Raw genomic sequence first — 23,542 nt, forward strand, 5'->3', positions numbered from 1 at the left:
TTCTTAATAAGAATTAGGCAGGAAAAACTGAAACCAAATGGCTGTCAAAATGTCAACAGCAAGTGATTTTAATTTTATTAAGGGTCACAGGCGATGTTTAATATATTATACATATATCCACCTGCCAGACCCAAATCTGGGAGTGGCATGTGTGTTGCCAGGACGGTTTAATAAGACAAGGATTATCGCCAAGGCATTATTTCAATCACATACCAAGTGTCGAGTATTTAGCAGACAACACATCGACCCCACACCACTCATCCCTTGCCCCATGTCGGCGCTGTGGGGCAGAGAGCTTCGCTTCCCTAAAAAAGCCAATAAAAATACTTTGTTTGACAAATAAAAGCCACAGTGAGAGGAGCTTTGGCGATAAAATGTTGTAAGATAGCCGCCTGGCAGGGCAGGGAATACTCTCCGTAGGATTCTCAGTCTGAAAGTCCTGCCAAATGCCTGTGTTACTGACAGGTCGCATGTGTGCAGGGTGTGCAGGGTGTGTAGGGTGTGCAGGGTGTGCAGGGTGTGCCGGGTGTGTGGGTGTAGTGTTTGTGCCGAGTCCTCACATCGTTTGACTTTACGAGCCAGTCGAAGTGCCCCTGCGACCGTCGGATGTGTCTGCTGCTGCTGCTGCCGCCTCTGGTATACCTTGCAACTGGTGTGGGGTATACACCGCTCCTTAAACTTCAAATCTCTGGGCTGCCATTCGGCTCGCTTGGCGTAAGTAGGAGTTGAATTCTTAGAGTATTGACAGTGTCGTTTTATTTATTATCCACATTTTGCTATTTGATTTCGACTTGCCGTAGCCTTAGCGGATCTTCTTGTTGATGTTCTCGACAACTGTCCCACGTCTTTCTTCGCTTACTGTTTGACAATAATCAAGCCTGACGACTTTGCCTTTTCATATGTTTGCCAACATGAGAGAGCGGCATCGGCGGCCATCACTGATATGTTTGTGTGTGTGTCTTGTATCTCCACTGCTCTCCGCTGTCTTTTCCCGAGTATTAGTACATGTTTTTATACAGGGTGCGAGTGGTACTTAGGAGTGTATCGTGTTTGGAGAGAGGTAGGTAATAAAATTAAGAAGGTAGAACTCTTATTATGGCTTTGTGGAGGGGGCCTTAGAGATGGGGATCATTCTGGGATTGGAAGATCATCTGGAGGTTAGAAAAGGTAGAGAACAAGCTGTGGTGTACAGAGTTAAAAGGTTATGTGGCTTTTATTTGCTCAATTTTGAGATAAGGGGAATACTTTAACTCCCTATCCGATAATTATATAATGTAGCATAAGGAGGGGTAATACGGTACCCACAGTAGTCCAGTCCAGAGGATATTGTGTATTAATTTGTACCTTATTTATTTATTTATTGTATATTTTTCCAAAAATGTATTTCAAACGAAATTCTGTGGCTTGTCATGATTTTCTCGATTTTTAATCCCCTGTTTTTTTGTCAACATTCTTCGTAGCGTGGGTATCACTCATTCGAAATATAGCATATAATATTATATTTTTTTGTTTTATGTTTTCCGCGCACATATTTGTACTCAAATAGACGACCCCGTCCATCACTTGCTCTCTCTCGCTGCGTCTTTAAACCATAACTTTAAAGTCATCTGTGATGTCATCGTCAGCGTCAGCGTCAGCGTCAGCGTCATAGTAGTCGGCCCTTTCGTGACTTTTCCTCATGCTGTCGGCTTCCTTCTTTAAATTTTTGAGCGGCGTTGGCAGGCGCAGGGTAAAACTAATTAAAATTGTGGCGCGTAAATATGAAAACGAGGGAAAACGGGGGAAAAAAATAAAATATGGAAGCCGCCTTTTTGGGCGGCAATTAAAATGGTAGGACATCTTTTTGGGGGGGTGGGGGCGGCAGGGGCGGCCTCTCAAGCACGTTTCGATATTGGAAAATGTCGCTGATACGCAGATACTGTATCTTTTTGTGTGTTTTGTGTGCGTTGTGCATTAATGTTTGCTCATATCTTGCAATCAATGCACACAGATACACTCATACATACAGGAAGCGGCATAATTACAGTTGGAATATTAATCAAGTGGTCGAAATATGTAAGGCTCTCTCTATCCCTATCTGCCTTTGCTCATACATATGTGTATGTATGTCCAGGAACTTTGTCTCGTCAAAATTGCTTTGCCTAATGGCTTGTCTGTTAGTTAATTGCTCTCACTAGTGCATACAGATATACCCACACTCTTCCACACACTCGTCAGCAGAGAGACAAAGAGAGTAACGCGACGCAACCGCATACACACACACAAACACGCACACACACGCACTCGCAAAAAAGCGCTCAAAATTTCAATAAATGATTGCATACTTTCGGGCGCCGCAATATTTTGTCGGAATTGGAAAATGTGTTTGGATTCCCTCGTTTTGGTCCCCCATTTGATGGTTTGTTTGTTCCCCCTCCTCCTGACTGTGCCACCGCAGTGTGGACAAATCTCTGGCATTGGTTTGATGGTTTTATATTGTGCTTTTATTTGATGATTGATGCACTTTCAAACGACGTTTATTCCCCGTTGCTGCTGGCAATGAATTCTATGAAGATTGCATACAGTTCCTGATTGATTTGGAACCTCGCAAGGGAGATGAAAGCATCATAAGCTTTATCTGGGTATATATCTACTATAAAGGCTAACAATTAATTCTGTAAAAATTGATGGAATAAATTAATGAACCAATAATTGCAAACATATTTATATTTTTGCATATATTTCATTCCCAGAATTGGAGGGCATTAAACATAAAAATATCATCATCATTCACTTTATTAAATACAATTTATTTAGATTAATCCATTAAGGATTCGTATAAGTGATACAATTCTTGGATTTTACAGATTTTTACAATAAACAAATTAATTTAAATTATTTTTGTTTCCATTTCAGATATTGCCATACAGTAACTTTGTTTTATTAGTGTTTTTAGTGTACATAAATGTATATGTATTTAGATAACTAAGGTAAGTGCGCTTTGTGAATATCTGTACTTCATTTTATGCTCTTAGACTTTCAATCAGTGTAATTTGTATACTATGATCTAATAGTTCCAATCCGTCTACCTTTTATACTCTGATCTTCTACTTTTAGTTCATGTTCTTTATTTAACAAACAAATAATATCTTTTATGAAAATATTATATTCGAATATATTATAAATTATTAAAATAATCAAACTTAAGCCCCAGAAGAGATATTTTATGGACTCTGCTTGTACTCCTGTTCTCCAATTACTGATTTAAAAAATACACCCATGAAAGGACTGTTCTTTCCGTGTGAAAATCAGCACGTGTGTCTGTCTGTCTCTGTCCCGCTGTCTGTCTTGTTTGAAAGGCATAACAATGATGCTAACAACAGCAGTGGCAACGCAGCATACGACAAAAATCAGTCGCACCGATAGGACACAACTCCATAGTTAGTCAAACAATCAGTGGGACATGGAGGAAACAACAACGGCAACAACATCAGCAACAACAACAACAAATGGCTGGCAGACAAACCAATCCCCAAAAATCCCACCGAATGTTGAAAAAGCATTTACAAACATTGTGGTCGCTGAAAAAATGCTCTGTCAGAGAGCGAGCGATAGAGTGGGAGAGAGAGATAGAGAGAGAGGGAGATACGAATACAGAGAGAGTGTTATATAATAAACACATGCGGCTTGGGGTTTTTGCGGGCTAACTAGACTGTCGTACGGACAGATGGACACACTGTCAAACATTCGGGACAGCGGACATCAGACATCAGACACCAGACAGCGGTTAGGGCGGACACCAGACACCGGACACCGGACGGACGGACCACCGTACCACCGGACCAGCGCTTTCTGTCAGTGACACTAGAACGTGAGATTCGCAGCCGCAGAGATTTGGCTTTTTATTGGAGGGAGAGGCACCCACCGGCTTTATGCGCATTTTGTTTTGACATGAACGCAGCGAACCCCACTCCCCCTCTCTCTGTGTCTCCTCTTTAATTGTGGGTCGATTAAGTATGGGCACAGGTTATCATAGAATTTCGGGTGGAATAAACAAACAGAAAGAGCAATTAAAAGTCGAAAAGTATCAGGCATAAGAGCAACAAATCCATCAAGAAACCCTCTCCAACTCTTTGGCATAATTTCATAGAAAAACAGATAATACAAATTGGATAAATATAAGACGTAGAGAAACCCTCTCCTACTCTGTAGCATAATCATAATCTTATGAAACGAATGACGGTCCAATGGATTGTAATTTCATCATTCCCCCACTAAGCATTGCCTCAACAGTCAGTCAATGTGCGGCCGGCAATCATGCAACACGTGTGAGACATTCATACAGACACACAAATCCGGCCGGCAACCGAGGCAGAGCGAGAGAGGGAGAGAGGGAGCGCACACACGAACCCATGGGTCACACGTGACATGTGACATCAATTCCCACCAACGTACAGTGCGGAACAGAACAAACAGTTGCCCGACTGCCGCCAGTACTGCCGCATTTTTCTGATACAATTCTCATTGTGGATTGCGTCACTCGAAAGTGTGCAAATTCCGCTGGCCGAAGCGGTTTAAAATTAAACTTAATTATAAACCGCAAAAACCCAACAACCAATTTGACTTACATGAATGAATGAAGCGTCCAAGCCCTCCGCTGATAAGCCACGCGTCGTCGCGCGTCTCAGTCGCTCCGATCCGGCGCGAAGTTGGAGGGGACCCAAGCAAATCGCGCGACTCAGCATAATTCAGCCCCTGGGTCCCCGGGTCGGCAGTCCGACAAACCCCAGACACTGCTAGACATTCGCATTAAGTCAAGTGTTCTCCCTCTCTCTCTTTCTCGGAATTACTTGGGAAATACTCATTACAAGTGCGAGCTAGCTATAGTTTATAGAATTCGTTAAACTACGATTACTCGTACTCTGGTTTCTAATCAATTGAAGTGCACTTGAGATAATATTCAGGAACTAATGAACTAAATCTAGTGAATAATCGTAGTATCGATAGTACAATGCAAAGAGTTTCTTGACTCATTCCAAGTGGCTATACTTATTTGATAGATCGGTTTTAGATTGCTTTGATTAGGCGTCAATAGGAATGAACTTAATAGAATGTTCAGGGAATAATGAACTCATCAGAAACCTTTATTTCTAAGAAGTCTATAAGGGTTCCAGACTGCGGAATGGAATGGAACCGTTCCAGGATATATAGGAATACTATTAAAGAACACCTCTACTGTGTTTAGTTAAATTATAAGCTCGTCGTTTTTTCTGGGGAATATCTTAAACGATCTTCTTGTACTGCTTTGCATATCACTGATCCTTGGAAACTCCATAAGTATTCAGGCAATCCACTAAAACATATGATTATCATAGTTATCACAGAGCAAATAGGATCAAAACATTACAAATTAGCTCCAGCATATGCTTTAATTTGAGCTGAACTTAAGCTGAACTTTAGTCTGGAATATCTAGACATAGACGTTGATACTTTTCTTGCCTTACAAAGCATCCACTTTTTCCCTTCATCAGCAAAAACCTACGATAGCTAGACAGCCACTCGTCTGGGTCTGGGTCTGGGTCTGTTTTGTGGTATTGGATCCCCATTTCTGGGGTTGACCAGCCCATCCAGAGGGGTCGGGTTTTGTCATTTTACTCACGTGCCGCGTATTCCCGGGCCATGTTGTTAATGGTCTATTAATGCGGTTGCCAGGTGGAGGCATACCGTTTCGATCCCCATGCCGCCAAGCCACGCCACGCCACGCTTCGTATGAGTAATATGCGCAACGACCTTCAACAAGTTGCCAAGTGAAAGCCAACGGTACGTACGACATCTTTCCCCCCTGGTTTCCGTGTTGGCTTTGGCTTCGGCATTCAGCAACTGCGTTGGCTTCGGCTTCGACTTCGACTACGACTACGACTGCTGTGCTCTGTTGTGCGGCAGGAAGCGTGTTAATTAGCAAATACATAAAAAAGTATGCCGGGAAATACGCACATAGATACAGAGCGTACACATGCACACACACACACCCACATACTTATGTGTGCGTGAGTAAGTAGTATCTGTGTGTTTAGCTGTTGCTGTGCTCTGCAGAGCACTGCCCGGTTTCTGGATTTCAGTGCATGACGAAACAAATCTTTGTGCCGTTTCTGCAGTTTTCGTACTCGGGATGGGATAGGAGGGTGTTTTAGATTTATGGGAGGTTTGGTATGAAGAAAACGGGTATATATGGGAACTACAGAAAGTATACTAATTAAATTTGGAAACTTTGAAGTGTATACTGTTCGACTTCTGATTTCTGAAGTGCATAATCATGATTAGGAACAACAGTGGAGTCTTTATTTATGAATGTACGTTTTTTTTTTTAACGATTTTCACGATCTACTAGAAATCTTATTTAAATCGGATCATTTTTAGAGCCAAAATACAAATTTTCGCCATTTGTCATGGCAGTATTTTTATATATTTTATTTAATTTATTTTGTGAAGGAAGGGTATTCTCTAATCGGAATTTTTGTATAATTTAGTATTCTGAAAAACACAAGTAATCTCTTAGTCTATAGGTATCCCACTCTTTCCTCCAACAGAATCATAGAGCATGATCCACTGTTCGGATTACTTTCACACGGTGCATCTCGTAATCCATAGATATATCCTTACCTTTCAGCACATCCCTTTGGGATGTGTCTCACGTTGTGCCACGTAATTGAAAATTAACTTGTCTGCGACGCTCCTGCAACGTTCCGGCCATGGAATTTGCTCGACATATGCGTGCCGCATACCAAAATCCAGAATAGAAACCAAAACCGAAACAGACACAGAGAACACACAGCGAAAAAGGTAGAGTTAAAGGTTCCTAAATAAGGAAATTTATTCACAATACTTGAGAGGGTGTTGAGGGCATTGAGGGGGGCAACTAATTAAAGCTATACACCGGCTAAACACTAGACTTAATGCTAAAAAGATACTAATCGATATATACTATAGATTGGCTACCAAAACTGACACTGCTCGGCAGAATTCATGGGCGTGCCCCTGGCACAATGGAAGTACGCGGCGAACTCTGGCATTTGACTCAGGGCGTAGTTGAGGCGTGTGCTGCCCATGTCGTGGTATCTGTCGCCCTCGTCGCCGCAAAAGAAGTGCGAGAACTGCAGGAAATAGTATCTGCCGTTCGACTGCCAGCTCTGGGTGTCCTTCATGTAGGTGCGGAATGCCAGGCGGGAGCCGCTGACATCGGAAGTGCGTTCGTTCAGCACCACAGAGCTGTCGTTCAGGCACTTGACGGCCTCCACATAGAGCGGCTGCTGCTGGAGCTGCTCGCTGTAGTCCCTCATGTTGCCCTGCACATCGTAGTCCACCAGATCCGTGTCGAAGGCGTGCAGCATTTCGTGGCCCAAAGTGTTGGCCAGATCCCCATAGAGCATTGCTGGCCACAACTCGGAGTGGTAGAACGGCAGCTGGGCATACGAGTATGGTATTATGATGATGTTCCCCAGACAGTAAAAGTACGGCGTGGCATCGATGTTGTCCGTGAGATCGGGCGAGTGGTTGTTGAAGCTATACCATAAAGCCTTCTCTGTGGCGTCGGGATTGCCCTCCAGCTCGGCCGTCAGCGAATAGTAGTAGAGCAGGCTGTTCAAATGATTCTCGTGGAAGTCGTGGCCCACCTTCCAGTTTCTGTCGGTGGCCCAGAAGAAATCCTCCGTGACATTGCGGGGGACATTTCCCACATTCAACCGCATGCCCAGGACCTTTGTCTGCAGCGCCTTCACCAGTCCTCGGTCTAGATTGAAGTTATTCTGATCGAGCGTCTGCACTAGTTGATCCTTGAGCTCTGTGAAGACACTGTGGATGACACGTTCATCGGATGGTCGCTGCTGTGCGTAGTACACCCTTTCGTAGGCATAAATCATGGGCAGATAGAGGGTCCTACGCATGTGACGTATGCAGGCGATGGACAGGGATTTCGATGACATCAAAGCGGATGACAGGCTCTCCAATGGATTGTGCGGCAGCTGCAGCAGATGGCTGAGAAATCTCGCCAGACTGTACAGATTCAGCAGCCGTCTGTCCTGCCGATTGAGGTACAATATCACCTGCCTGATGGCCGATAGCTCGTCCACCTGGAACGAGTGATCCGCGTTCACCGATGAACGATTCAACTGTCGCTTGAGGGCGCCTAGCCAATCCAATTCTGGGACCGTCCTGCGAATCTGCTCCAGCGTTAAGTTGTGAAAACTATCATCCGTAATGTTGGGCTTTGCCAGCCTGTTGAGATGAGATTCCAGTACGGAAAACATTTCCTTGAGCTGAGCAAATCCAATCCCATTGTGTGGCAGAGCATCGTAGATTTCCCGCGTGAGATCCAGATTCTGATTGTGATTGTGCGGCTGTATGAAGATCATGTGCTGGCTGATGTTGTGGTGCCGCACTTCGATCTGCACAAAGTGATCGTGATATCCATAGCGTCCCAGGATGGAGACCAGCTCCATCCAGTGGGAGGCATTCAGCGGGGGTAGGGGAGGCAATAGCTGCAGATACCGCCTCAAATTGGGGCTCGTCAACGCCGTGCAGCTTTGATAGTGGGTCAACAGCTTCTGTTGCATGGGGTATCCGTGTTCCTGAGCCAGGGGATCTTGCAGGAGGCGCAGAAACAAGTCCTCAAATCGCTGGTTGATTTGTGCCTCACTTATGGTTGTGGCTGTGCCGCCTTCACTATGGATGCGCCGCCAATTGCCACAGGCATAGGCATAGAAATCCACACAGGGATCCACATCTCTGCGCACGTAGCTCTCCAGTCGGCGGATGTGCTGCCAATTGATCGAAGGATCGCATTGGCTTTGGTACGGGCAGCTCTGATTGAGATGATATGTGGGCAATGCATCGATGGAAATCGACAGCAGCAGCAGAGATATAATCCTCAGACCACACGCCATTTCCTTGGCTTCAAAATTTTGTTGAAATTTATTCACTTTCTAACTAGTTTCCACTTTTATTTTACCCCGTTTTTTAGGGGGGTTATTTGTTCCTTTTTGCAATGACTATAGGCCTTTTGATTTGTTCACTTTGTGGATTTTTAATCGCAATCATGTCAGATATTATATAGCCAAAAATGTATTTCACAATTTCACGCGATCGTTTTTTGTTGTTTTTTGGGATTCGGGTTCTCTGTACGATCTGTTGCGCGTTTGCCGCTTGCTAAGAATCAACTAAAAACTCGTTTCACGCGGTTCCGATTTTATGTTCATTCTCCTCGCATTTCGCATTTCCATTCTCCACTGTGTGTTCGGGTCGGATCGGATCGGATCGGTCGGCTGGCTCCAATCGAAATATAAAACCCATACAATGCTCGTAAAATCACTCTTAAAGTATTCCTCAATCCACAGTCCGGCCGATTGTGTCGGTGTGTGACTTTGTGTGACTGTGTGTGTGTGTGTGAGATTCTTGCAGCTCGGCTCTTTTTTTCGCTTGGTTAGCTGATAAGCTCAAAACGTTTTAAATACGTCTTTTCTTTTGGAATTCTTATCTATTGGAATACACTCTAAACAAAAATTGAAAGATGTTTTGGACTTTGGTGGAAACAAGAAGAGATTTATGGAGAGACTTATCTTCCATTCAGTTGTGAGTTGCATTCAAAATGTTTCAAAACATCTGATCCACACTCCGTTTGTGTCCTTTTTATGGAATAATGTATGTTCAGGGAAATTTGTACAGCGAAAGGAAGCCCCACTATTTCTATGGCAAAGGTTTGAAAGGTTTTGGAAAGGCTGATCTCATTTTGATTAAAATTCGATTTAATATTATCCACATATAATCTTTAAAATTTGCCCCCAGAAAGAGAATGTGCCCCCCAACACTAAAGGACTACGTGCCGTTCATTATTCTAGATTTATAGCTTATAAAATATGCCTTTTTTTTGGTTTTTCATTTATTTAATTAATACCTAAAATATATACATATATATATATTTTGTTTCTTCTTTGTAACCTTTTTTATATTTAATGTTTATTTTTTTAATAAATATTTCCTTGTTTTTTTGGGTACACTCCATTCGATAATCTGGATTTAATTGATTTTTGTTTGTACTACATTTTTATTTTGTTTTAAATTTTTTTAGTTTTATTTATATTTTGGTGAAAATATTTGATTTTTTTTTGTCACTTTCCATTTAATTATCTATATTTATAACTAAATTATACATAATTTAATTGTTTTTATATTTTTAATTTTCGTTTGATTTCATATATATTTTTTTTAATTTTATTGACATTTAATTAAGATATCTTTAGAAATATTTTACTTTTTTATATATTTGATAGTTTTTGTCCTCTCAGTGCATGATTAATGACACTCGTATTCTCTACTGGCTATATTAATTGTTACACTTAGTGTTTTAGTTATTAATTATGATTGGAGCTCGGAAATCGGAACCTGATAATCATTTTGATTTAACGTATGACGCAATTTGAGCTGCAATTCATGATTGCGGCGAACAATAACGATTAACCTAAAGCACGAGAGGCGATCGCCGTCAAGGGGTCAGAGAACCAGAGCTACATATACATAAGTACTAGTGGTACGAGTACATCTACATTTATGCATAAAGATAGTGCTTTCGACTTGATGGTTATTTTTGGAGGAGGCTTGTCCATGCACATTGAGATTTATGTAGGAAAAATACTACAACTAGTCAAAGCACACTTGGAGATTGTTTCTCTTCTTTGGCAATCATTTTGGGGATTTTACGAATGCTTTAAATCAATTAAAATGGCTTATTTCTTTGACTTCGACCCCCAATAATGTTTTTAATTACATTTTAAGTGCCTTAAGTGCTCCTAAATAATAAATAAATCTTAAATTTATTTAAAGGAAAGAAAATAAAATACTTTAGACTTTAATGTGCTCTTAAATAAGGTTTTGTGTACAATTTTAAGGATAAATTGAACAATCATAAATGTATTTAAGTAAAACCCCTCTTTGCGTTTATTTAATTTTCAATCCCATTCCCAAAATCTATTTAAATATTAAAAATTTCCTTGTTTTTCATGGCATTATTTATTCATTATTCATACTTCAACGGTTCCTAATCATTAAACTGCAATCCTTCATTTGATTTTAATTGATTCCATTTTAATTAATTGCAGTTTAGCAACAGCAAAAAAAGAAAGAGTGGATTGGTTGGGGTGGGTGGGTGGCCACTCTCCTATAAATCTATTAGTAGCTCAGTAAAAATGTCATATAATATATATTAATTAATGTGGTGAGACACTTTAAACAGGTGAAAAATTTTCATTTTCCATTTTCCGAGAAGCGAAAGTCACACAAAATTTATGCAAAATGATTGGAAATAGTTTTCAAGGCACAAAAGCGACACAGAGAGAGTGACAGGCGAAAGGAGAGAGCAGCGCAGAATGTTGTTTGTATCAAAGAGAAAATCGAGCGAAAATTATTTATATTAAAATTTTCACTTTTTTTCGGGCACATAACTCTCATGATATCAACGTATCGTATATGTACCTAGGAAAAAGGCATACCGCCAAAGAGAAAATATGCAATTTAATTTATTAATTTATTAACAAGCGAGCGAAAAATTAATCTCTGCATCCCAAGCATGGGTCCTGGTCCTACCTAAAAGAGAGAGAGAGAGAGAGAGCGAAGGAGAGGGAGAAAGGCCATGAAGAATGCCGAGTCGTTAACGGTTCAATGGGAACCCAACACTTCCGCAGCAGCTCCTCTTTTGTCGGACAGGCAGGCAGGCACGCAGGCAGCAGGCTGGCAGCTTTGCTCGCCTCACTGCGCTCCAAGGACCCAGAACCACTAGCGAGGATGCGTCCACAGCGCCTTGTTGAATCACCAATTTCATATTTCAATTACGCCTCACAGGACTTCGAGAGGGAATATACTTGTACTACAAGTGCAAGGCAGACAGACAGACGCATGTGTATGTGTGTGTATGGAGAGGTTCGACTATGAGTAGATATGTACATATATCTGAAAGATAGGAAAAACAGCGAGAGAGTAAGTTTCATTGCTTTACTTACCCCAAAAAACCCTTACAAAAGTTGAAAAATCCACAAGAAATAGGGCTTGAAATTCCGGGCATTGTTATATAGAGAAATTGTATATTATCCGAAAATATTAATATTATTTAAACGAATTTATGTAAATAAACAGCAAATATTTAACTGCAGAGCCGAAGCTCCGAGTAGCTAGCGCTCATATATTTTTAAGTTAATATTTTGTATTCGTTTTAAATAAATAAATAATAACAAATTATTACAAATTAATTCTCGTTAAATATCTTCTTTATCTCCATCTCTGGCTCTTGTGGATAGTAATTGGAAATGCAGATTGAAGGATTTTAAAGTCATTTTATTTGTTATATTTGTTTAACTCCTATCCTTCGTCATGATTTTTCCCCCAGTGTTGGTTTTTTTGGTGCAAAAATCTACACTTACGCTTCGTCTGAGCCATACTTCTGGCCAAGTACTTCTTTTCTGCTGCCTTTCTCTGAGTGAAGGCGAGCATTAAAAATATCTGCGGTTCACTTCCACTTCCACTGCCACTGCCACCGCCGTGCGGCAGACGACTCGTCTCACTTTCCAGAGAGAACCGAGAAACAGAGTCGAGGAAAAACTCCCGCTCAAACGAGAGGTTTTTCCATCGCATTTCGCTCTCGAGTTACTCGCGGAGTAATTCAATTCAATTTCCGCCGTACAAACGATATTAAAGTTATTGAAAGCACAGTTCTGCGAGAGAGCAAACAAACAGACAAAGGAAAAAAGTGTAGAGAGAGAGAGAGAGAGCCAAATGGTGGAAAAACCTTTTACTTTTTAAATTTTTTGTCTAGACCGAATCGCAAGAAATAGAAACGAGAGTGCCTTGCATGGAAAATATGCCACGTGGCTATTAGCAAATTGAAATCTGTCTATTTAAAGGGGCACGCTCCTGTCCCCGACAATAACGAGAGAGAGATTTCCTTTCATTCAGGACTCATCATCATTGGGAAAACGAGATTTGGCACCTGAGGTTTCCCCCCTGCTCTACTCCCCCCGCTCAAATCGTTGGTTTCACTTTGGACTTCATTGCTCTTTGGCTGTGATTTGCATAAGGTGGCAAATGGCACACAAAAGTTTCACCATTCCAGAGCGGAGCAGAGCGGAGGAGAGCAGAGCTCAAACCAAACGACAAGTTGCACAAAATGTTCCATTCATATGTGTGATTTTTATTGTGGCACCGACTGCAATCCGCTGGGGTCTTGTTAGTACTCGTATTTTCTGGCCAAAGAATTTCCCAGAGACTGGGAGAGCAGTTCATGAGTTGCTCCTTCATGAGATTTTAATTGCTGTTGAAATTTAAGAACATTTTCGAGGTTTCTGTGGCACTTTTCTGGTTTAACTTTACTTTCAGAGTTTTCTGGAAATTCTTTCTCGGATCCTCCCTTCTCTTGTAGAAATACATTCTTCCAAGTCTTCTTTTTGATCTCTTTACTATCCTCTCTGTTTCTCGTGTAGAAATCTAGATTTTTCCAAGTCAAAATTACCTTTCTTGTACCATAATCTTGTTGTAGAGTGTTCAGTGTTTTCCCTATGAAGACGATCATAAACTTATTAAAATTGATTACCTGTTGAGCATATTCGCAGGTCACTTGGAGGCGACAATCTTTCCTGGAAGGTTCGCGAAACCAATTAAAAGAAAAACCCCATTTCAGAGGCAGCTGCTTGAGGAATTTACCTGATTGATGATCAGTGCGGATTAGCGGACTATCATAAACATTTTGCAACCCCAAAGCTACCTGCCATTACTATAAAACCGCGGTACAATCACACAAGCATCACAGTTACAAACTGGAACGTCTAACGTGAACAACGCACGAAGTGAAGAACGATATCCAAGATGGTTCTAAGCAATTCCACACCCAACCAGAAGCCGCACCACGAGCTGATGATGGACACGGCGGCCATGAACAGCGAGGATCTGAGCGAACTCCTCCAATTGAATGCAGAGATAGAGGAAAGGCGTCGCTCTAGTCGCCACAGCAGTGATGCCTGTGGCCTGCTCAGAGCCACCATGACACGAGAGGAGCTCTTTGAGATCTCCTCAATGGATGATGATCGTTTCCTGAGCGCCCTGGAGCATCAGAACTCGTACGCCACGCCCAGCAAGTCCAGGGTCCAGGTCACGGACTTGGATCTGTCCAGCATTGAGAATCTCATGAAGTACTTTGACGAAGAGGTGCCCGTCACACCCACCAAGTCCGCAGAGGCAGCCAAACTGGTGGCCTGCTCCGGGAAGGTGGCCAGTGTCATAGCCAAGCTGGCGGGACAGCAGCCAGAGATGGTCGTCAGTCCGCCCAAGCCCAAGGTGGATGCCGGCAAGGTAAAGATTAGCGAACTCAAGCAGAAGTACGAACAGCCACAGCCGGAGACGCCGCAGTCATCCGGCAGGGCAGGAGCCAGCAAGTCAGCTGGGAAATTGCCCATGAAAGTGAAGGAAATGGCACAGCTTTTCAACTCGAAGATTAGCCAGGTGATGCGACGCGGCGAAGAGCCGCAATATGTTCAGCTGCACAACGAATGCTCGCCCGAGGCCAAGCCCCAGCCGCAGTCGAGATTGGAGTCACGACAGGGCCCCTGCCTGGTGGCCGAGGAGGTATTCCGTGAGCTGAGTGTCCGGGATAAGGCGTTGCTGTTCAACCAGTTCGTTGGCGATATGGCAGCAAAGCATCCGAAATTCACGGCCCATGCGGCGGATCTCAAGGCAAAAGTCAAGAAGCAGATGGCCCGCGGCGAAGTGGTAGCCGAACATCAGGCGAGTGTCAAGCTGTTGGCTCAAGAACTCGAGGCCAAGTGCATTCTAGGGCCGGCCTCACCGCCGCGACCGGCAGGACTATCCACGACCTCAAGTCCTCCGAAGGAAAGTAGTCCAGCTGTGGAGGAAAAGACAGCGACTTGCACATCCCATTTCCACGTGAGCACGTTGACGGTGATCCTTAAGCCCAGCCCCGAGCGACGGGCCCCACAGCCCCGGCCAAGACGTTGCCTAGAGCGCCAGAGCGAGAGTCACGGGAGAGAGGGATCCCAGAAGCGGAATCTCGCCTCCATTCGCAGTGTTCTACCCACCGAGGCCTTTGCCCCGCCCAAGAAGATCCGACGAACCCGTCAGGAACGAACCGGCACCGACCACCATATGTTTTTTCAGAACGAGCCGCTGGAGAGCCTGTTCTACAGTTGGCTAAGTGCCGAGAATGGTGTACAATTCGACATCACCTGCGTGTCCAACAGCGAGCAGACCATTGAGATTGCCCTGGAAGATGGAGAGATCTCAGAGCAGGCGCCACAAGAGCAGACGGCCGCATCCATGGGCGAAGTGAGCCAGAGATCGGCAGTGGAGAGGCTCCTCGAGGAGGCCATAGCCAAGCTGGAAATGGAGAATAAAGTAAAGGAGTCCAGCCAGTCGGAGGAAAAGGAAGTGGACACAAAAGACACGCCTACAGTGACGCCACGCAAGGTGAAGCGCCAGGCACCGCCTGTGCCTGCGCCACGTCCAAGTTTGAGTCAAACGCAGTCCACATGCGCCATGTCGAGCAGTTCTTCCAGCCGCAAGCAATCGGAGGCCGAGGAAAGTGAATCCGGGTTGTCTACACTACCAAAGGTAAGTCTTTACAGCCAGAAAATCCTTCTTCGAGCATCCACTTACGATTATTCTCGCCCCCAAAAGATTACCAGCGATGAATCCCAGCCCGAAATGCAAAAGGAAAACATGCAAACGACCGACTTTGACTTTGCTAAGCCGCTGCGTCCGCCCCGCAAGAAGAAAATGCGGCGCACTCTGACGTGGAAAAAGGAAAACTCCATTGTGGAGGCCACTGCCAATGCCATTACCTCCACGGACTCGGATTCGGATTACAAGCCAGCAATGGCAGTGCCCACCAAAAAGAAGATCCCCTCGAATATCGCCATGCCCGAACAGAGCTACATCGAGCTGGACAAATCCCTGATGCGGCAGGTGAACTCCCCGCGAAAGATCAAGTCCGCTTACACCCTGACGGTGATGTCGTCGCCTTCACCGAATGCGGACAGCGATCAGTCGCCGGCACAGACGCCCAGACAGTCCCTGGACCAGACCATTAGGGGGGATAGCTTCATCGATCAGGGCTTTGAGACATGCTCGAACGATGCCACCGATAGTGGCAGTCCCTTGAGACGTTCCTCCATGGGAACGTCGGGTGGCAAGCCCTCGGGATTCTCCACACCCGTAAAAGGACGCCATGCCGTGAGCCCGGCCCAACAGCAGCTCTTCAGTCCGATTTTGACGCCGGCACAAGACAACAGACCGCGACGCAGCTCCTTGGCCATGCAGGTGATTCGAGAGGATCATCCGCTGGATCTGGATGCCACGCCCAGCTCTCCTCGAACGCCCTGCAGCGAGCGGGAGTTCTTTGCGAATGCACCGACAATGGAGATGAACTCCTCACAGGACGAGATGCCGGCACCCAAGCCGCAGTCGATGTTCTGGATATCCGCTGGAGATTTTACCGTCTCCCTAGAGATCTTCCACAATTCACCCGAGCGTTTGGGTCTGCTATACGAGATCTTCACGCAGAAGAGCTGGGAGACGAGGGACATGGCCTTTGGCATCGATGCTCACAAGTTTACGAGAGGCGGCAGCCTGGAGGCCAAACAATCGCTGCCCGAGCGTCCGCCCAGCGTGAAGGGATGCTCCCATTACTGGTTCGCCAGCGGTGACCTGGCAGTGCCCTTCAGCGGCAAACTGATGTCCGGCGAGAAGGTGGCGCGTCTGTTTGAGTTCTTGGACGCGGAGCTGAACGACCAGGCGGAGCTGCGCTTTGGCGTGGATCATCTGGAGTTCAGCTGCGTGCCCGAGTTCTGGCCCACCACCCAAAAGTACTCCATCGAGAGCAGCTACAGCATGCTCGTGGGCCTGCAGACGGGAGCCAGCAATGGACTGGAGGGACGCAGCAAGTACGCCTGGCCGAATGTCGGCAGCAATGCCAACAACACCATCAAAACGAGCGACCTGGACCAAACGGAATTCGAATCGGACAGCTTCAGCAACAATAGTGGCAGTGGAAGGCTCTCTTTCTCTCCGGATATGTTCTCCCTGGACTATGAGGCAGTGCCACTCGACGAACTGTTCGCCAAGGCAGCCCCTGTGGTCCGTACACCGGCCATGTCCATGCCACAGATGATGCAGGTACTCAAGCAGCAGCAAACGAAGCTAAAGAACGTCGAACAGAAGATTCGCAGCTATTCAAAGCCCTCGAATCTGGCCGATGACTCGCTGGAGCACTGTCGCAACACCCCCGAATATGTCCAGAAGCTGCGCGCCATTATCCGAGCCATCGACAACATTGGGCGCGACAACGGCTTCCGCACCTGCTCCATGGAACAGCTCGAGAGCTTCATGTATTTCCTCAGCGAATATGCGGATGTTTGTTTGGCAAACTGCAGCGAGCATATGGATAAGATCTTGGACACTCTGCTCGATCGTCGCTCAGTGGAGGTCTGAGAAAATATGGGACATAATGCCCTCTACAATTGTAATATGTCTTTAGATTAAGCATTTGCCTACAAATTAGTTTTGTAAGCAACAACATTTAATGTTACAAATATTGTATTTTTTTATATAATAAACTTTAAAAGAAAAAGTTAAAACAAAAAGAGTTAGTGCAGTAGAAATAATTTTGGCTATATTCATTAGATAAATGCCTCAAAATTTATTTATTAAAATTCACCCGAGAACTTAAAAAATCTCCAAACTTACAAAGGCAAACATGAAAGTCGCATGCGATAAATGATAGCAATTTGTATTATTCAGCCGAAAAGCATGCACCACTTTTTGTCTCTAGAAATATGTAGAATTCGTGTCAAATGCATGTAGAAGCCTCATTCCGCCCGTGCAAGAATATACAAATTAGATTAGAGGCAAAACAAAATATATATAAAAACATAATTTAAAGTTTCCGCTAGTGCAAAATTAAAAGCAGCAGATGAAAAAACTTGTTAAATTTTGAGCACAATTTGTCATGAGTTTTGTCTTAGAGACATGTAGTTAAGGTTATAGTATGTAGCAAAATAATTACTTTACAAAGTTCTTCTTTATTCAAATTTCAATCCATTTCTTTTGAATCTATACGTTCTTTATTTCGTATTCTGGACGTGGAATGCCGTATTTCTGATCCAAAATAAAATGTTCAAAAATATCATACGATAATTGACAGAAATGAAAGCAATATCCGAAGGGGAACGATAGTTCCGCCAGAGATTTGATGATTCTCGCATTCCTGATGGCTGTAACTGTGCCTTGGCTGTTCCTGAATATGAGAAAATAAGAGCACAAAGGTAGAATGGTAGTTGATTTGAGGAAAAGAGGTCAACTCCACGCTCAGCAATCATTCAAAAGCCCTTGGATTACCTTTAAAAACCAAAGAAGCCTTTTGTGGCAGCTTAAAAATGTTTAACTGATGCATCAGCCTCTTGCTGCCTCAAGAGATGTCCAATCCAAGGCTGTCTATTTGTTTGCATTGCACATACGCCACGTAGCACACGAGGTAATGGCAGGCCAGGCCAGGCATCACGTAAGCAGCTGAAAAGGATTTCTGCCATGGCAACAATGTTTGTGCAGGGGCAGTGGCAGTGCCAGTTGCCGCTGCAATGAAGAGAAATGGAAAAGGAACCGCCTCCGGTTCAATAACAATTTCACGTGCCCAAAGTGCTGCGCAAACACGGAATCAAATATAAATCCGGAATAAAACGATGCTTAGCATTTATGCGATGCTCTGACCAGTGCATTCTGATATTTGCTATTGAATGTAAGGACAAATAATAGTTTGATAAGAAAAAAACATGTTTATATGAAGCAATCCCAAATAGATATTTTATTTGTGTTCTCTCTCGCAGTTTCTCTTCCTTAGGGTGAGGATCTTGGGGAACCATAATATCATAAAATGTACATTATCACTCTTATGGCTACGAAACACAAACTAAAGCCTATGATATATGGTATTTAAATGTATATTCATGTCTGTATATGTATAGTTTAGAACATAGTTTTACTTCTTTCTGTATGCTGGCATCTGGGCTTTAGGTCCGGGCTTAAATGGATATATAAATATGCTTCATTTCATATACGAATTCGCCAACCAACTCTGCTCTATCCGGGGAGTATCCTTCTATCATTTATCCTCTAGTATCCTCTATTCTGATTTTATGTATATTCTTTAATTGGTTTTTGATTAGTGCCGCCATTGCGCTTCCCTCTCTCTCGCTCTCGCTATCGCTCTCTCTTTGGGCTCTGAGTATCCTGTATTATTATAAATTGCTTAATGTTCATGTTGTATTTATTACAAATGAGCCATCATTTGTATAGCTTATAACGAGTACATAATTTACAATTGCATTTGCCTTGTGTTGTTTTTTATATACAGTGTGTTTATCGTGTGTGCTTTTGTTTATCTTTTTGGTTTTTCTTTTTTGAAACAATTTGGCAACATTTGAAATGTATGTTTTTTTTCGGAATTGTTTATTTAAATTAATTTATGTTTCAACTAACTAACCTGCTTTCGTACTGTGTCTGTGTGTGTTTTGGCTTTTTTTTTCTTTTTTTCGAGAAAATATCTGTCCACAAGAATTGTTTATTCATTAACATTGTGCAAATACCCTCACAAAAACCATGTCCAATTTAAAGGGAAATAGTTTTAAAAAATAAAGAAAATTACACTCAAATTAAGGTTTGGCAACGAAGCTATAATTAGTCCTTATTAAATGTTACTTAATCTGTTAGATATGATTAAAGATTTGATGTATTTTTAGATCGTACATATAACCTCCGACTAGGTTAAAAAATGATACATTTACTTCCTCAATATTATTATTGAATTTTATAATTATTTACTTTAAAAATGATGATAAATTGGTAGAACCACAAAAAATAATATAATAAGTAATTAAAATTAAAAGAACTCCATGCTTGAATTGGCTGAAAATTAATTAATTTACTGCCTGAAAATGGTTGTCCACATTTTCATAATAATTTACTTTAAAATTCTCATAAATTGGTTTTTGATCAATATTAAAGAAACGACAAAAGGAAAGAGAAAAATATACCCAAATAATATAATTAAAAGTTCATTAATTTACTGCCTAAAATGTTTGTCCTAAATTTTTTTTATTAATTTACTTCATTCTCAAAAATTAGATTTAAATCTATCGAAAGGAAATAATAAATTATACCCAAATAATATACCTAAAATTGAATCAAATCGGGTCCATCTTTAACTGCTTTTACATTTCTTAAACGGTTGGAAATTAGTTAAGATTTAGAGTGTTTGGTTCCTTGATAAATCACTAATTTTTTCCAGGAGAAAGCTATGCTATAGACACCGAAGAGATAGGAGAATTATCTGGTCTTTTTATCGTCTTTAAGCTGCTCGATAAGATTTTCATTCCGTTCTATTGAACACTCTATTAATGTACCTTTTGGAGTGTAACACCCTAGTCGGAGTGTTGGAACGCACCTTTTTGTTGATTAATTTACTGCCTTTTGTTTGCCCAAAACATTTTTTGTTGTCGTTTCAATAATGCTAGGCTACGTGTTCATCTTTTTTGTTGGCTGGACCGAAAATCGAATCAAATATTTATGGAGCTTCGGAGCGGGTGGAAAAGGCAAACAATGCTAACCAAAAACTTGAATGGGCTTTGCGTTTGGCAATTTGCTTAATTAAGTTCATATTTTGTTGGTGTTTCATAATTTTTTTTGCTTTTACGGGCTTGGTGTGTCCTGTGGTGTATCCTGTGGCGTGTCCTCTGTCTGTTTTGTTGCTCTTTGCATTTTGTGTTGGCTTGTTTTGTTTTTTAATGGCACTTTATATATAATATAGGGATATATTTTCTTCGCAATAGAGCTCTAACCGTGCGAGTGCGTGGCCAGCAGCAGGGAGAGGAGTGCCAGGAGCCAGCAGATCAGAAGGGGTCGATGGAGACGACTGGCGCTGCCCTTGCCCTTGGACCAGTCATAGCCCTTGGGATTGTTGCCCGTCAGCTTCTGCTCGGACTTGCCAATCTCATTCAGATTCGACTGATATTTGATGCCCACTAAAAACGGCAAATAAAAAGTGAAAACACGGAGAATGGAAGTCAATTGGTGGTTAAACAATGAGTGCATTCGCTGTACTTACATTTGTCAATCACAATCACCGAATTCGTGGGCCCTCCTCCGATGCCGTTCAGCGGGGTGTTGTAGCCATCCAAAGTGTTTGCCATCGTTGTGGTTGTCGTGCGCCGCAGTGTTGTGGTTGTGGGCGGGGGCTGTGTGGTGGGTGGACTCGACACTGCAATGGGAACGAATCGAACGAATCGATTTGAATACGAGGGGCACTCACTTTTTTCGAGTGTAATCAATGAGTAGACAGTACAATAAGAGTGGCCCTGTTCTCTCAATCGGATGCAATCATAAACAACGCTTCCAACTTCATTTAATGGCCAGACACTGGCCAGACCCCCTTATGCCCCATTCTCCGAGTCAATATCTTAACTGCGCTTTTCCCTTTTTCCCGCCGGAATTTTCCTCACTTTCCAGGCATCGTAAATTGAGACTCTGGCTCTCCTTTCGTTTTCAATTTCTTGCCTTTCTTTTGCCTCCAGAGAGAGAGACAGCGAGAGAGAGAGGGGGAGAGCTCCTTATTCTTTTCTTTTGCTTCCCTTTCTTTTTTTTCTCGGTTGGCTGGTGGTCCCTGGTCTGGCGGTGCTCCTCCTTTGGCATTATTGACGACAATTTGTTGGGGAAATTTATGGGGCCCGGCGTTTGGCCTCCGCCTTGGCACTGGCACGGGGTGGCCGGGGATGCCCCCAAAACTACTCCTGACACACAGGGAGATCTTCTCTGCTGCTTCTGACCAACCACTTAATAAAATTGTCACAGGTTCATTGTTCTCATTGTTGGCACTTTCCCGCCCCCATTATTATCAGCAGTCGACCTGCCACTCGTGGCTCGGCTCTCGGTTTGTGGGGCCCATTGTTACCTTTAATTGGTAGAACGACACCCACTTCCGAACTATACTCGTACTTTGGCTCCAGTCCTTTGTTGTGACAGCGGCATAAAAAAGAATCCATAGCCCGCTATATATATCCGTATACGTATTGTATATATAAATTAAGTTGTCCTTTTATGGATGCCAACGCACCAGCGATATTTTATATTGTTTTATGAACTTTTCTGCACGAAATTGAAGTCGGGACTTTAATGGCCTTCCAAAAAAAAAGAAAGAAACCCAAAAAAAAAAACATCGTAACTGCCGTAACTGGGGAGTGATTTGGCAAATTGACAGATTATTGACACTTTATTGGCCCAAAAGGGACTTTAATTGCCAAATGGGTTCCGTTTCTGTTTCTGCTTTTTAGCATTGCTCCCTCGCTTGTAATGTGTTAACGAACTGTAAGGCAATCAATTGATAAAGGATATGTTATGGGGGTCGCAAATATCTGTGGGAAAATCAGAAATCGGTGGGCTGGAAAGGTAGGTCTTGAATGTAGATATTAAAGGGATTTTAAGGACCACAAACCACTCGTAACTAATAAACTAACATACGTCTAATGACTAATCTAAACCCCCAAAAATCATACAAATATGATAATTACTAAACCAAAAATCCTACCTGCCATTCCCATTATATATCTCTAATTTTCTTTGCCTTTTGTGCCATTGCCAAAGTAGAATTACTAATTACAAATCTGAACAGCTCGTAATGTCCCCCCATTCGATTTAATGTTGAAATTCTCTTCATTTATTATCCCTGAATGGGGGACAACGCCCTGCCACAACAGCCTCCCTTGACAGAAATGTTTCCACGCAGACACATAAATGATGGTCAGTCTCTGGCAGTGGGCACCGAGCACTACCGCCATAATTAAAGCCACAAACTGATGCAGTTTTGAATTTCCCTCACTTCTGGATGGGTCAGGAGGAGGCGCCTCTTGAAATTTATGTTGCGCTTCGGGATGGTATGGTGTGGCATGGCACCAATATTAGAAAGTATAAATAACACATATTACAGGGAGTCGCAGTCCCAGTCGCAGTCCCCTCGATACTTACTGTACAGCTTTATGTTGCCGTCCATGTCGCCACGAGGATTTTTGGCGACACACTTGTAGTTGCCGTAATCGCTGCCCTGGACATTGGTGATCGTCAGCCGCATGGTCGCCTTGTAGGATGGATGGCCCGGAATCGTTTCGGTTCTGCAAGAGATGAAACCAAACAACAACAAAATTCATAAGCGGGAAAGTTACGCGGGTTAAGCGTCGTGTTTTGGGCAAGTTCAATGACAGCAATTGCGTTGCCGATTCGCAATGATATTACAGCCTCAGCTCCAGCCTCAGAGACCACACACCGCACACCACACAAATGAGAGGCAATCAGGAATCAAGGCCAAGGTGAAACTGATAAGTCCCCGGGGTCTGTTTCACTTAAATCTAATCAGAATGCGACCCGGCACTCGAGGGACAGTGGGTTAAAGAGCTGCCGGAATGGCCAGAAAATGCTG

The 23,542-nt window shown here is 43.1% G+C and overlaps 3 protein-coding genes across 3 annotated transcripts in view; 1 reads left to right on the forward strand and 2 right to left on the reverse strand.

Moving 5' to 3' along the window:
- The first annotated feature begins 2,895 nt into the window (after nucleotides 1–2,895).
- LOC6593570 (nucleolar protein dao-5) lies at nucleotides 2,896–17,629 on the forward strand. Its single transcript, XM_026988800.1, has 3 exons — nucleotides 2,896–2,969; nucleotides 13,626–15,636; nucleotides 15,703–17,629. The coding sequence occupies exons 2-3, from the start codon at nucleotides 13,879–13,881 to the stop codon at nucleotides 17,512–17,514; spliced, it is 3,570 nt and encodes a 1,189-aa protein (XP_026844601.1). The 5' UTR covers nucleotides 2,896–2,969; nucleotides 13,626–13,878; the 3' UTR covers nucleotides 17,515–17,629.
- Nucleotides 6,821–9,142, reverse strand: LOC6593571 (neprilysin-4). The gene has a single exon (XM_002019215.2). It carries the CDS (start codon nucleotides 8,916–8,918, stop codon nucleotides 6,972–6,974), a length of 1,947 nt encoding a protein of 648 aa, XP_002019251.1. The 5' UTR covers nucleotides 8,919–9,142; the 3' UTR covers nucleotides 6,821–6,971.
- A 2,598-nt stretch (nucleotides 17,630–20,227) lies between the features above and the next one.
- Nucleotides 20,228–23,542, reverse strand: part of LOC6593566 (neurotrimin) — a 50,044-nt gene continuing 46,729 nt past the window's right edge. The window contains exons 7-9 of the mRNA XM_026988804.1: nucleotides 23,095–23,237; nucleotides 21,182–21,334; nucleotides 20,228–21,098 (exon numbers count right to left, since the gene is read on the reverse strand). Coding sequence (XP_026844605.1) covers nucleotides 20,911–21,098; nucleotides 21,182–21,334; nucleotides 23,095–23,237 — 484 coding nt within the window. The 3' untranslated portion in view covers nucleotides 20,228–20,910. The remainder of the gene's footprint in view (nucleotides 21,099–21,181; nucleotides 21,335–23,094; nucleotides 23,238–23,542) is intronic.

Source organism: Drosophila persimilis, unplaced genomic scaffold, assembly GCF_003286085.1.
Source record: "Drosophila persimilis strain 14011-0111.01,24,50 unplaced genomic scaffold, DperRS2 tig00000191-arrow-pilon, whole genome shotgun sequence".
NCBI lineage: Eukaryota > Metazoa > Arthropoda > Insecta > Diptera > Drosophilidae > Drosophila > Drosophila persimilis.

What these genes read in the sequence shown, in the direction of transcription:
- LOC6593571 (XM_002019215.2), bottom strand. Translation starts at nt 8,918, where the DNA reads ATGGCGTGTGGTCTGAGGATTATATCTCTGCTGCTGCTGTCGATTTCC.
- LOC6593570 (XM_026988800.1), top strand. Translation starts at nt 13,879, where the DNA reads ATGGTTCTAAGCAATTCCACACCCAACCAGAAGCCGCACCACGAGCTG. An exon ending in GGTTGTCTACACTACCAAAG is followed by an intron (nt 15,637 to 15,702) that starts GTAAGTCTTTAC and finishes CGCCCCCAAAAG; the next exon opens with ATTACCAGCGATGAATCCCA.